Genomic DNA, 14,315 nt, shown 5'->3' on the forward strand with positions numbered 1-14,315 from the left:
TGAAAAAGGACATTTTTTGCGGCTTGTGTAAAAACGATAATTTTTTATGCCTGGTTACAACTATTCACGGGGCATTTTTTTTGTCTTTTTTGTACATGCCACAAAAAATGTCTTTTTCAATGAAAATTTGTGCACGCACATATAATGTCCCGATGCACTCGCGGAATTTTGTCTTGATTTTTATATTTTGAAATGTGTTTTTTACATATATTTCATAATTTGTACTGGTACTATATTTCTTTCTTCTTTTGCTTTTTGAGAAGACCTGCAGCATATAAGTTATATACAATTCCTCATACTATATATAATACCAACATGTTGTTGTATTGCTACCAGTTCGTCTAAACCAACTTCTAGTTTAGAGACTTAGGGTCATCTTTTTTGCAGATCCTTGAGCGAATCAGCTAGTTATTCTCTGTGAAATTCGGTTCTCCACACGGGACATTAGCATGTTCATGTTGGACCTCCTCCCTTGCGCAACGGTGACCAATTCGAATAGCTCGAACTAGATGCATATTTATCGCTTCAGAGAAAGTACGTAAGCAATCACGTGAAAAGGCCAGAGACTTGAAATTAAGACGTTGGGACTTTGGAGGATAATTGTAGCACATAAATATGAGTGCACAAAGGTTTCAATACCAATCATTTGTGCGCTTGTACATTTGCATCCTGATAAGTAACATTACACATCAGGCGCGGAATACTCCATCCCTTTAACCTCTCGGAGAACAAGTCCGTATGAGGAAAAAAATGAACACCTGACCCAAAAAGTAAAAAAAAAGAAAGAAAAAGAAACGAAAAGAACTTTAATCACTGTTCTATAAAATAGTGACTTTTCGAGTTAGAATAAACTAATTAACTCTAGTTTTTTCTCCATATAAGTGACGCATCTAACTCAACACCACCATGCCGACCATAAATCGTATATGCACGTGACCCTTTTCCAACATAGAATATAAATCATTGCATCTTCCAAATGTCCTCCAAACTCCAAAAATTCTCAGCGAGGCTGTCGGACTCGGAGAACCCTTGTACCCATCCAGACAACTCCGAGTCTTGAAGCTGGAAATTCTGGTTTGTCTCAGGCCAAAACCCTTGATTCTGCTCTTGAACCCAATCCCCACTATGTATCATCTCTCCCACGCTCGCATTTGCACAGCGTGCACCATCATATGACTCCGATGCAAACGAGTCGGACGACGATGTCACCATGCCGGAGCTCTCCATGTAGGCCGTTGGTGGCCCAGGCACAAGATGATCACCTACTGTAGATGCTTGCTGAAGGTGGTGGTCAGCAAGGCGAGGCATCCATAGATACTTCATGGCATCCTTGAACTTGGTGCTGTTAGCATCACAGTTGAGCTGCTTGGCGTGCTTTTGCACCCTTGTCCTCCAGTAGTTTTTGATCTCATTGTCGGTCCTCCCAGGAAGGTGTTGAGCTATCTTGGACCACCTTTCATGTGCAAGAATCAAAGGAACAAATGCAATTAGGGAAATATTTATGGTGCATGAAGAAAACTAATTAATTGCAACATCTTTTCGTGAGGAAAAGGAAAACAAATTTTCGACATTAATTAGCAAAAGACACCTTTGTAAGTGGAACCTAATTAGTAAGTTAAATTTTCGGCAACTCTCGTTGGAGTGTGTGTGGGTGTGGAGAAAATGAACTATAATTAATTTATCCACTCTATAATGAATTAGAAATAAATACTCCCTCCTAAAGAAATATAAAGAAATAACTAGTTTGAATAAAAACATGAAATCTAACGAAGCAATAATTAGAGACAGCTAGATTGGTAGTACTCTCCAAATCTTTGGAGAAGAGAACGATAGAAGAGGCGTGCAGCTTTGATGCACCGTATGTGAGGTGAAAGAGAAAGGCATAGGCATATGGTGCATGTGGCCATGCTGCAACCCATATGCATCCTATTCCCGTTTAGGTAGCCAGACTTGTACAATCTGAAGTGTGCCATCCGATGGAGCTAGCTGGAGGCTTTCAATTTGATTTGACGTGCAAGCTAGTCCACATCTAGCTAGCTAGCTAGCTAGGTTGGACTTGGAGCTAGCTGGCTGTACTGGCCGGTAACTACTGTATGCACGGTGTGCATGACATGCGACGTTTGATTATTGGTAATTACCTGTTACCCCAGCGGGAGTGGAGGTCGAGGATGAGAAGCTGCTCGTCGGCGGTGAAGTTGCCGCGCTTCACGTCCGGCCGGAGGTAGTTCAGCCACCGCAGCCGGCAGCTCTTCCCCGTCCGCTTAAGCCCTGCACCAGCACGCATGGATCCACGGTCAGTTCCTACTTCAGAGTAGGCTCAAATCAAGAATCAATTGAAAAGACAATCTGCATGGCCGGAGGCCGGCTGCAGGCGGACATACCGGCGGCGCGGGCGAGGGAGTTCCAGCGGTCATCGCCGTGGTCGGCGATGTAGTTGACGAGTGTGAGGTCCTCCTCCACGGTCCACGGGCCGCGCCGGATCTCCTCGGCGGTCTCCTCCTCGTGGTGCAGCAGGTCGTCGTCGAGCTTTACCACGGAGCACGGCATGGTCGCGCCGCTGCTCCGCTGCGTGGACGACGATGACCATGACGCCATGTTCTCTCTTCCTTTTTCTAGTTCTAGAGAAAGAGAGGGGCGGAGACTAAGCCAGTTTATGAAGCTTGAAAAATTGGAGAGTTGGATTAATGAGAGAGGGAGATGTCAAGTAGTGAAGTCGTTTTATAGTGTTTGCGAGGGAAGAGGAAGTAGAAAAGTGAGCGCGAGGGAGAGAAAGAATGCGCACGTGGTGAAATGCGAGGGAGAGAGGACGGGTGGCGCAAGGCATCCCTCTCCGCGCGTGCGCGTGTACGTATTTTCACAACTACAAGAGCACCGTACAATTGAGGCCATGGGTCGGCGCTCGGAGATGGATGATATGGACCGCATTATTGAGGCGGCGCGCGTACGTAAAAGATGGCATGTATTTGTATTTTTTTAGAACACTAAAAAAACATCAAAGGTAAAAAACACATCCAGATTTGCATACCATCTAACGATGACTGCAAGCACTTGAGCAAGACGAAGGCGCGGCACCGTCATCATCATCTCCTCATCGAAGCCGTGCAAATTTTATTACAGTAAACATTTGGGAAGCGTCGCGCTAAAATCACATGCGACCAACGCACCTGAACAGCAACTGCGACGATAAGGAGACGCATAGATCGAAAGGGTGCAATATGTAAACAGACAAATAAAGACGAACGAAAACTGGATCCACATAGATCCATCAAAGACAAATTTCGCTCGTAATTCCGTAAAATTCGCCGAAGGACAAACCTCCACACATCCTCCTATAATGATAGAAGCATCACCAGGATGAAAGCTAGGCAGGGAGAATCTTTTCATCTTCAGAAAGTAAAAGATGATTTACATTTCTATTCGTTAGATATTGGTAAGCATACATTAAATAGAGTCGTTCGTAGACGCAGTGACAATTGAGAAGCATCACCACTCCTCGGAGGGTTGAATGCCGTGGAACGACCAGCTGCCTGGAATCATCCATCCAATAAATCCTAAAATGCTCACGAATAAGGACATGGAAGAATTTGATGCGAGCCTTCAATCGGCCGCTATGTGCGGAATTCTGCAATTCGCTACTAGGTCACCAGGATGCACTCTTTGAGCTAAACCCATACAAAATGGGCATTTATTAGTGGAAACTTGTGATAATAAGATAGAATTTTCTTAGTGGAAACTTATCACCACCCTGCACATCATTTATAAGTGGAATTTTGAGCTTCGCTATCACATCATCAGTGGAAACTTGCGCCTATAAGTCACTTTCAATTCGATAATCCAGAGAAGTGTTTTCATAATTATCTCTGATTCTACTTCGTTTTCTTGTTTAGATTTATTTTGTTCTTCTAATCTTAATTCATGCTATCACTCGGAATTTAAGGAGCACATTGTCAGCACACATCTGACATGCAGTTCCCACCTGGAAGCGTTAGAGTGGCCTCACGGGACGCTCGGCTCACCCGTCAGCGACGACTGAACCCAAGGGTCCAAGGGCTCGAATGGGTGTGAGCTGGTGCGGTGGCATCACCTACTTAGCCCCACATGAAAGATGGTGAAGTCATCCAGTGAATCACGGCGTTAGCATTTGGCTAGGCGGCTCTATGTTCTTCCGGTTCCTCTTTCCCAATTCGTCTCTATCCCCTAATTGTGATAGCCACTAAGACTCGAATCCCTCCTAGATCTTAATAGATCGAGAGAGAGATATTGCTAGGCTGCTAACATCTAATATACAACGCCTTCAGTTCTTGCACGCTGGTGAATTTCATTGAGACCAGCCACCTGCATCATGTGAGGAATCAGATCGAAGCCATGGATCCATCATTCAAGGACTACCTCAACAAGCTCTCTCCGTCTCTCGACGAGACACGCTCCAATGTGCGCACCAACATGGCAGCGGTCAAGTCGCAGACCGCCAAGCTCGATGATCTGGTCAAGTGGCGGTCGGATCTATAGTAGTGCGTGGATCGCCGAGCTCCAACAATGGCGGCGGGTGGCGTTTAGAGAAGGGTTGTCGTCTGGGGCCGGTGTATCAGCACCACCAGTGTCTCTTTGGGGCCACATCGGCACCAGTGCAAACGCAGCGGGCAACCTTCTTGGGTCTACGCACCACGGCGTTGACACACAACCACTAGGATTGGCACTGGTACAATGTCATTTCGCTCAGCAATCCTCTGCTCCGCACACTTCTCCTTTTGCACATGCTAGTCAAATACAAGTCGGGATTGGGCAAGTACACCCCTTCATCGGATTTCCACAATTTCAGCTGAAAATCCTCGCCTTTCAAAATCCTTGTGCGAGCAATGTTTTGAGATGTTTGGGATTCAGGGCAAAAGTTGAGTCCCATGGCTTCTCCAAATTTTTCTAGGTCACCACCGTGTGGCTCCAATTGGTTCTAAAGAAATTGTCTGAATTCAATTGGTAGTCATTTGCTACTTTACATAGCACATGGTTGGGGCGTGATCGCCATCAGCTACTAATCCACTCGTTTTACACAATTTCTTTCATAAAAATCTTCTGTGGCCGATTACATTGAGCTATTCGAGTTGGTTATTAATACATTTTTTGCTTATTTCGAGACTATCCATCCTTAATTATTACTTCTTACTTGATACTATGTGGAGAGCGGGCTTTTAAATAGCGGATAGCGGACTGGTTGCGGATTAGGGTCCGCGTAGCAGAATGCGGATAGCGGGCGATATTGCGGGCGCTATGTCCACATAGCCAATTTTCAAAAAAACACTCATAAATTTGAGATTGTTGCATATATTTCTAGGCCATTGACAAAAAATATGACACTTAATTTGAGAAATCATCATTTATATAAGAATATAAACTATAATTGAACAATATTTGGTCAGGCAACCATGCAAGAAAGACACATTTACCAAAATAGATTACACAAGAGAATAACAAGGACTTATATAGCAGGCGATATTGCGGATAGCGGATGATATAGCGGTCTAACAAGTGATATTGCGCCCGCATCATGACAGCTCGCTATTTTCTAACGCAACCTTTTAACTAATAGCGGCAGGGTGACGCTACCGCTATTGCGGCCGCAATAGCGGAGGTAGCAGACGCTATTTAAAAGCTCTGGAGAGACTTCGCACCAACATCCGTGCCATGGTGCCGATGCAACTATACTCGACCTCGACATGGCGCGTGCTCTAGCACTACTTCAAGAGGAAGTGGTGGACGACATAGCCTTCAAGCAAAAGCTTCCGCCTCCTGGTCGCGTGGCGGGACGAGTGAACCATGTGGGCATGCCCATGGGCTTCCTACCACCACCACCACCACTGGGCCCCACCTTTGCCAGTTGCGGCTACCGATCATCGTGGCATCGAGGAGGCCCACGCTGCGGCCCCAAGCTCAAGGCCTTACGCTTAAAGTGTGGCAAACATTGGGCTCACGAAAACACCTACCCTAATAGTGTACAACTTTTCCAAAAAAATAGTGTACAACTGTTGTCGTGGATGAGCTCCTGCAGTTGTTCGGCATCGACAATGTCTTCCGTCAACAAGTGCCATCGGCTCTCGAGGAAACAGAAAAAGAAAAATAAAACAAAAGAGAAAATAAAATAAAAGCCAAGCTAGCCAGCTACGCCAACCCCAGCCCAGCTAGCCAGCCCAGCAACGCACGCCTGCGTAGCCCGGCTCCATGCCACAATGTTCCCTCTTCCACTGACCAACGGACCCTGCTCGTCAGCTTCACCCCTCACCTCCCGCGACTGCTCGCGCCCATGTCACCTACGATCTCGAGCACGACTACGCCCACATTCGCATGTCCACGCGCTCCGGCCACTCCCTGACCCCCGTGGCCATGCCCTATAGATCCCCTTGCCTCCCTAGACTTTTTTCCCCATTCAATCGAGGCTGAGCGTCGCCAGGCTGCTCGCAACCAACCCCCACCACCCGTTCTGCCCTAGCTCGCTCCAGGGAAGTTTCCAGCCACCCCAGCCTCTGCCTCGACCGACCACTGCCACCACAAGAACCACTGCACGCCAGCGAACCCCGTGGACATCTTCCGCATGGACGAAGCCCTCTAGAAGCTCAAACACAACGACAACCGAAGCTCAGCCCCGCCACAATCTTAACTCCGGTGACCACCATAAGCATTTGACCACGTGACCTTGTCCATCGTCTTCATCTTGATCGCCCGTCCCTGACCCATTCATTCGTCCAGGAGCGCTCAACTTGTATCACTAAATCAACAATCGGTACCTCTGTCGTGGCAGCGAACTCCGGTGAGCCCATTGACGCCTTCTCCGTTGTCCCCAACCATCGCCGAGGCCACCATCGACCTCGTTGTCGTCTCCCGTACCCATCTGAGCCCTCTGCCACCGCGGAGATCCCCTGCATCACTGATACGTCTCCATCGTATCTACTTTTCCAAACTCTTTTGCCCTTGTTTTGGACTCTAATTTGCATGATTTGAATGGAACTAATCCGGTATGACGTTGTTTTCAGCAAAATTGCCTTGGTGTTATTTTTGTGCAGAAATAAACGTTCTCGGAATGACCTGAAACTTCACGGAGAATATTTTTGGTATTAATAAAAAATATTAATGAAAGAATCAACTAGAGGGGACCCACCGGCTATCCACAAGGGTGGAGGGCTCCCCCTAGGGCACCCCCTTCCTTGTGGGTCCCCTAGACCTCCACCGACCTCAACTCCAACTCCATATATTCACGTTCGGGGAGAAAAAAACCAGAAAGAAGGATTCATCACGTTTTACAATACGGAGCCGCCGTCACCCTCGTTCTTCATTGGGAGGCTAGATCTGGAGTCTGTCCGGGGCTCCAGAGAGGGGAAATCATCGCCATCATCATCACCAACCTTCCTCCATCACCAATTTCATGATGCCCATCGTCGTGCGTGAGTAATGCCTTCGTAGGCTTGATGGACGGTGATGGGTTGGATGATATTTATCATGTAATCGAGTTAGTTTTGTTAGGGTTTGATCCCTAGTATCCACTATGTTCTGAGATTGATGTTGCTATGACTTTGCTATGCTTAATTCTTGTCACTAAGGCCCGAGTGCCATGATTTCAGATCTGAACGTATTATGTTTTCATGAATATATTTGTGTTCTTGATCCGATCTTGCAAGTTATAGACACCTATTACGAGTTATGATCCGCATACCCCAAGGTGACAATAAATTGGGATTCTTTCCGGTGATTACCGTAGTTTGAGGAGTTCATGTATTCACTATGTGCTAATGCTTTGTTCCGATTCTCTATTAAAAGGAGACCTTAATATCCCTTAGTTTCCATTAGGACCCCGCTGCCACGGGAGGGTAGGACAAAAGATGTCATGCAAGTTCTTTTCCATAAGCACGTATGACTATTTTCGAAATACATACCTACAATATATTGATGAATTGGAGCTAGTTCTGTGTCACCCTAGGTTATAACTGTTGCATGGTGAATGCCATCCGACATAATTATCCATCATTGATCCATTACCTACGAGTTTGTTTCATATTGATCTTTGCTAAGTTACTTTTCCGTTGCTACTGTTACGATTGCTACAAAACTACTACTGTCACTTTTGCCACTGTTACCGCTACTTCCATACTACTTTGCTGCAGATATTAAGTCTTTCAGGTGTGGTTGAATTTACAACTCAGCTGCTGATACTCAAGAATATTCTTTGGCTCCCCTTGTGTCTAATCAATAAATTTGGGTTGAATACTCTACCCTTGAAAACAGTTGCGATCCTCTATACTTGTGGGTCATCAAGACCTTTTTCTGGCGCCGTTGCTGGGGAGCATAGCTCTATACTCTGAGTCACTTGGGATTTATATCTGTTGATCACTATGAGGAATCTGAAAGACAACAAAACCAAGATCTATCCCTCTACTACGAGGGGAGGTAAGGAACTGCCATCTAGCTCTGCACTTGATTCACCTTCTGTTTTGATTAAACTTGCGACACCTACACCTGCTATTGATTCCGATATGTCGCATGTTATTGATGATGCCACTTCTGCTATGCATGATGCTTATGATGACATTACTTCTTTGCTTGATAATACTGTGCCGCTAGGTGAATTTCTTTATGAACAACTTTCTAGGGTTAGAGAGAATGAAATTACTAAAACTGGTGATATTATTGAAACTGAAGATTATGATTCTCACCCTAGATATGAATTGCCTAAGGTACGTGAGGGTTATATTATGGATGAAGAAACTGCTAGAGACTTTTTTGCTTGCAATGATAGAGATGATCTTAAGAAATTATTAGCTAAGCTGAAAGAAAAATCTTTGAATGTTAGAATGCAATATGATCGTAAGTTTACTACTTCACCTATCTTTGTTACTGATAAGGATTATGAATTCTTTGTCGATCCTGAGTTAATTACTTTGGTTGAATCTGATCCTTTCCATGGTTACGAATCTAAAACTGTTGTGGCACATCTTACTAAATTGAATGATATAGCCACCCTATTTGCTCACGAGGAGAAAATCGCTATTACTATATTCTTAAATTGTTTCCTTTCACATTAAAGGGTGATGCTAAGTTATGCTTTAATTCTCTTGCTCCTGGTTGTGTGCATAGTCCCCAGGATATGATTTACTACTTCTCTGAAAAATATTTCCCTGCTCATAAGAACAAGTTGCTTTAAGGGAAATATTTAACTTTATGCAAATTGAAAAAGAGAGTCTACCACAAGCTTGGGGGAGGCTTCTCCAATTACTTAATGCTTTGCCTGATCATCCTCTCAAGAAAAAAGAAATACTCGATATCTTTTATAATGGACTAACCGGTGCTTCTAGGGACCACCTAGATAGTTGTGCTGGTTGTGTTTTCAGGAAAAGAACCGTTGAGCAAGCTGAAAAACTATTGAATAATATATTGAGCAATGATAATGATTGGACACTTCCTGAGCCAACTCCAAAGAAAAGAGGTATTCTATTTCTCAGTTCTGAAGATATGCAAGAGGCAAAGAAATCTATGAAATAAAAAGGTATTAAAGCTGAAGATGTTAAGAATTTATGACCTATTGAAGAAATACATGGTCTTGATAACTCGACACAGGTAGTAGAGGTAAACTCTCTCTATAGATTTGTTGAAGGTGATATTCCTCATAATAAGTCTGCTAGTCAATGCTTGGATGAGTTTGATAATTTTATTGTTAAACAAGAAAACTTCAATGCTTATGTTAGTAGACAATTGAAACGTAATGCTTACATGCTTGACTACTTGGGTGATTACATGAGTAGAACTGTTACTGATCTTAAGCTTATTAGTAAACATTCTTCCATGGTTAGAACACAAGTAGAACAAGTACTTAAGGCACACGATGATTTGCTCAATGAGTTGAATAGTAATAATAATGATAATGCTATTAGGGTTATGCCTAGAGGTGGTAAAATGACCCATGAACCTTTGTATCATTAGGGCCATCCTAAGAGAGTTGAGCAAGATTCTCAGAGAATTAATACTGATGCACCTAGTCCTAGAAATAAAAATAAAAAGAAAATGGATTGGACTTTGCATGCTTCTAGTGAACTTGTTATAGACACACCTGAGAATCCCAATGATATTTCTATTTCTGATGCTGAGACACAATCTGATGATGAACATGAACCTAGTGATAATGTTATGAAGGAAATATGCCATAGAGGCAATAATAAAGTTGTTATTTTATATTTCCTTATATCATGATAAATTTTTATTATTCATGCTAGAATTGTATTAACCGGAAACTTGATACATGTGTGAATACATAGACAAAACTGTGTCCCTAGTAAGCCTCTACTAGACTAGCTCGTTAATCAAAGATGGTTAAGTTTCCTAACCATAGACATGTGTTGTCATTTGATGAACGGGATCACATCATTAGGAGAATGATGTGATGGACAAGACCCATCCTTTAGCTTAGCATATTGATCGTTTAGTTTTATTGCTATTGCTTTCTTCATGTCATATACATATTCCTTTGACTATGAGATTATGCAACTCCCGAATACTGGAGGAATACCTTGTGTGCTATCAAACGTCACAACGTAACTGGGTGATTATAAAGATGCTCTATAGGTATCTCCGAAGGTGTTTGTTGGGTTGGCATAGGACCCCACGGAGATACCTATAGAGCATCTTTATGATCACCCAGTTATGTTGTGACGTTTGATAGCACACAAGCTATTCGTCCGGTATCCGGGAGTTGCATAATCTCATAGTCGAAGGAATATGCATTTGACATAAAGAAAGAAATAGCGATAAAACTGAACAATCATTATGCTAATCTAACGGATGGGTCTTGTCCATCACATCATTCTCCTAATGATGTGATCCCGTTATCAAATTACAACACATGTCTATGGTTAGGAAACCTTAACTATCTTTGATCAACGAGCTAGTCTAGTAGAGGCTTACTAGGGACACGGTATTTGTTTATGTATTCACACATGTATTTAGGTTTCCGATCAATACAATTCTAGGATGAATAATAAACCTTTATCATGAATAAGGAAATATAAAATAACAACTTTATTATTGCCTCTAGGGCATATTTCCTTCAGTCTCCCACTTGCACTAGAGTCAATAATGTAGTTCACATCGCCATGTGATTAACACCCATTGTTCACATTGAGATGTGACTAACACCCAGAGAGTTTACTAGAGTCAATAATCTAGTTCACATCACCATGTGATTAACACCCAACACTACAAAAAGGACACCTTCGTGACATTTTGGGCCGAACGGAATTTTTTTTGTCATACTTCTATGACGATAATTGTGAAAAAACCCGATATCATCATAGATGTGGTGGGCTCCTACTTCTATGACAAAAAATCATGACAGAAAATGGGCTTTTCATCCCGAGTGGGCCGAAGACGCAGCTGCATGACATTCTTTGGGCCGTACATGATGGAAAAACCGTGGTAGAAGCGAGGGCGAGGAAAATATCGGGGAGTTCCTGGTTACGGTGGCTGGTCGGGGGCCGAGCATGCACGTTTCTCTCGTACGTACGCGTGTGTGTGCGAGGCTTTGCGCTCTAACTGAACCCGAGCGAGGCGTTGGGCTCTAACCGAACTCGAGCGATTGCACTGCAGGCTACGCGTTACTGAACCCGAGCGATCGATCGATGGCTGTTAACTGAACCCGATAGAGCGGTTCCTTCGCTACTGCTGCTAACTGAAGCCGATCGATACTGCCTCTGGATGAACATCGAGCGTTGTTGGGGGGTTTGGATGAACAGTTCCCGGTGGGGGTTGGATGAACAAGAACCCGTGGTAGTAGCGGCTGAGGGAGTCCTGGATTAGGGGGTGTCCGGATGGCCGGACTATACCTTCAGCCGGACTCTTGGACTATGAAGATACAAGATTGAAGACTCCGTCCCGTGTCCGGAAGGGACTTTCCTTGGCGTGGAAGGTAAGCTTGGCGATACGGATATACAGATCTCCTACCATTGTAACCGACTCTATGTAACCCGAACCCTATCCGGTGTCTATATAAACCGGAGGGTTTTAGTCCGTAGGACATCATATTCATACACAACAATCGTACCATAGGCTAGCTTCTAGGGTTTAGCCTCTCCGATCTCGTGGTAGATCTACTCTTGTACTACCCATATCATCAATATAAATCAAGCAGGACGTAGGGTTTTACCTCCATCGAGAGGGCCCGAACCTGGGTAAAACTTCGTGTCCATTGCCTCCTGTTACCATCCGGCCTAGATGCACAGTTCGGGACCCCCTACCCGAGATCCGCCGGTTTTGACACCGACATTGGTGCTTTCATTGAGAGTTCCTCTGTGTCGTCGCCGTCAGGCTCGATGGCTCCAACGATCATCAACAGCGATGCAGTCCAGGGTGAGACCTTCCTCCCCGGACAGATGTTCGTCTTCGGCGGCTTTGCACTGCGGGCCAATTCACTTAGCCATCTGGAGCAGATCGAAAGCTATGCCTCTGGCCGTCAGGTCAGATTTGGAAGTTTAAACTACACGGCCGACATCCGCGGGGACTTGATCTTTGACGGATTCGAGCCACTGCCGAGCGCGCCGCACTGTCCCGACGAGCATGATCTAGCTCTACCGCCGAACAGTGCCCCGGAGGCCGCACCCGCATCGGCTTCGATCCTTAATTCGGAGCCCACTGCGCTGATCGAGGATGGGCGGTTGGACGCCGCCTCAGGGGCTGCGATCCCAACGGAAATTGAGCCGAACACCAGCCCCACACTCCACAAGACTCGTGATTCCAAGGAGCCGGACTCCTCTCCGGACTCCGAACCACTCGCGCCTCCGCCGATTGAATCCGATTGGTCGCCGATCATGGAGTTTACTGCCACGGACATCTTTCAGCACTCGCCTTTCGGCGATATTCTGAAGACACTGAAGTCTCTCTCTTTATCAGGAGAGCCCTGGCTGGACTACGGTCAGCAAGGTTGGGATTCGGACGATGAAGAAATTCAAAGCCCACCCACCACCCACTTTGTAGCCACTGTTGACGATTTAACCGACATGCTCGACTTCAACTCTGAAGACATCGACGATATGGACGCCGATGAAGGAGACGATAACGAACTAGCGCCTATCGGGCCCTAGAACGCCACCTCGTCATATGACGTATACATGGTGGACATACCAAAATATGACGATGAGGAGCGGAAGGACGCACCGAAGGCTTGTTCCCTCGAAAAGCAGTCAAAGCGGAGACGCAAGCGCCGCCCCAAATCCCGCCTCGACAGAAATAGCGATCACACAGACCCAGCGCTAGAGCAGGGCGAACCGTTGCTGGACAACGACAATCCGGATAATCAAACCAAACAAACAAATCCTATCAAGGATAATGGCCCAGACGACGTAACGCCGGACAGGCACCCGGAGCAGCAGACTGCCCGTAAAAGGCTTGTTGCCACCGCGAGGAGTCTAAAACAGCAGAAGCAAAGGCTCAAGACTGCGCAAGACACACTCCACATCAGATGGAGCAAAATACTCAACACAGCAGCGAGGAACGGCGACAATCGCCCCTCCAAAAGCTACCCAAAGCGGAAGCTGCTACCCGAATTCGATGAGGAGGCCTCAGACCCCCCACAACCAAATATCAAAGCAGCCACCTGGTCGGATAGACGACCCCTCTACCAACACAGAGCGGCATACAACGCCGCTACAATACAATACACGACCCATGCGAGGGCTCGCACCCAAAGGACGGCGCAACAAGATCCATCTATGGACCACGCAAGCGCGCCCCAGCATACAATGCAACACAAACATCCGAACAACGCGGTACACCCAGCTACAGGGGTGCCGCACACCCCCTATGTTTCACCGATGAGGTACTGGACCATGAATTTCCAGAGGGATTCAAGCCCATAAACATAGAGGCATACGACGGAACAACATACCCCGGGGTCTGGATTGAGGACTACATCCTCCATATCCATATGGCTCGAGGAGATGATCTCCATGCCATCAAGTATTTACCCCTCAAGCTCAAAGGGCCAGCTCGTCACTGGCTCAAAGGCCTCCCCGAAAGCTCCATTGGAAGTTGGGAGGAGCTCGAAGACGCCTTTCGGGCAAATTTTCAAGGGACTTATGTCCGACCTCCGGATGCGGACGATTTGAGTCATATAACTCAACAGCCCTGAGAGTTAGCCCAAAAGCTTTGGAACATGTTTCTTACTAAAAAGAACCAGATTGTCGACTGTCTGGACGCCGAAGCCTTGGCAGCTTTCAAGCAAAGCATCTGTGACGAATGGCTCGCCAGACACCTCGGCCAAAATAAGCCGAGAACGATGGCCGCATTAA

General features: G+C 45.6%; 1 protein-coding gene across 1 annotated transcript; it reads right to left on the bottom strand.

The window, feature by feature from the left end:
* Positions 1–597: 597 nt before the first annotated feature.
* On the bottom strand, positions 598–2,673 carry LOC123106685 (transcription factor JAMYB). The gene is made up of 3 exons (XM_044528778.1): positions 2,382–2,673; positions 2,139–2,268; positions 598–1,453 (listed from the first exon to the last, which is right to left on the bottom strand). Exons 1-3 carry the CDS (start codon positions 2,593–2,595, stop codon positions 961–963), a joined length of 837 nt encoding a protein of 278 aa, XP_044384713.1. The 5' UTR covers positions 2,596–2,673; the 3' UTR covers positions 598–960.
* Positions 2,674–14,315: the final 11,642 nt, after the last annotated feature.

This window comes from Triticum aestivum, chromosome 5A (genome assembly GCF_018294505.1).
Source record: "Triticum aestivum cultivar Chinese Spring chromosome 5A, IWGSC CS RefSeq v2.1, whole genome shotgun sequence".
In the NCBI taxonomy this organism is placed as follows: Eukaryota; Viridiplantae; Streptophyta; class Magnoliopsida; order Poales; family Poaceae; genus Triticum; species Triticum aestivum.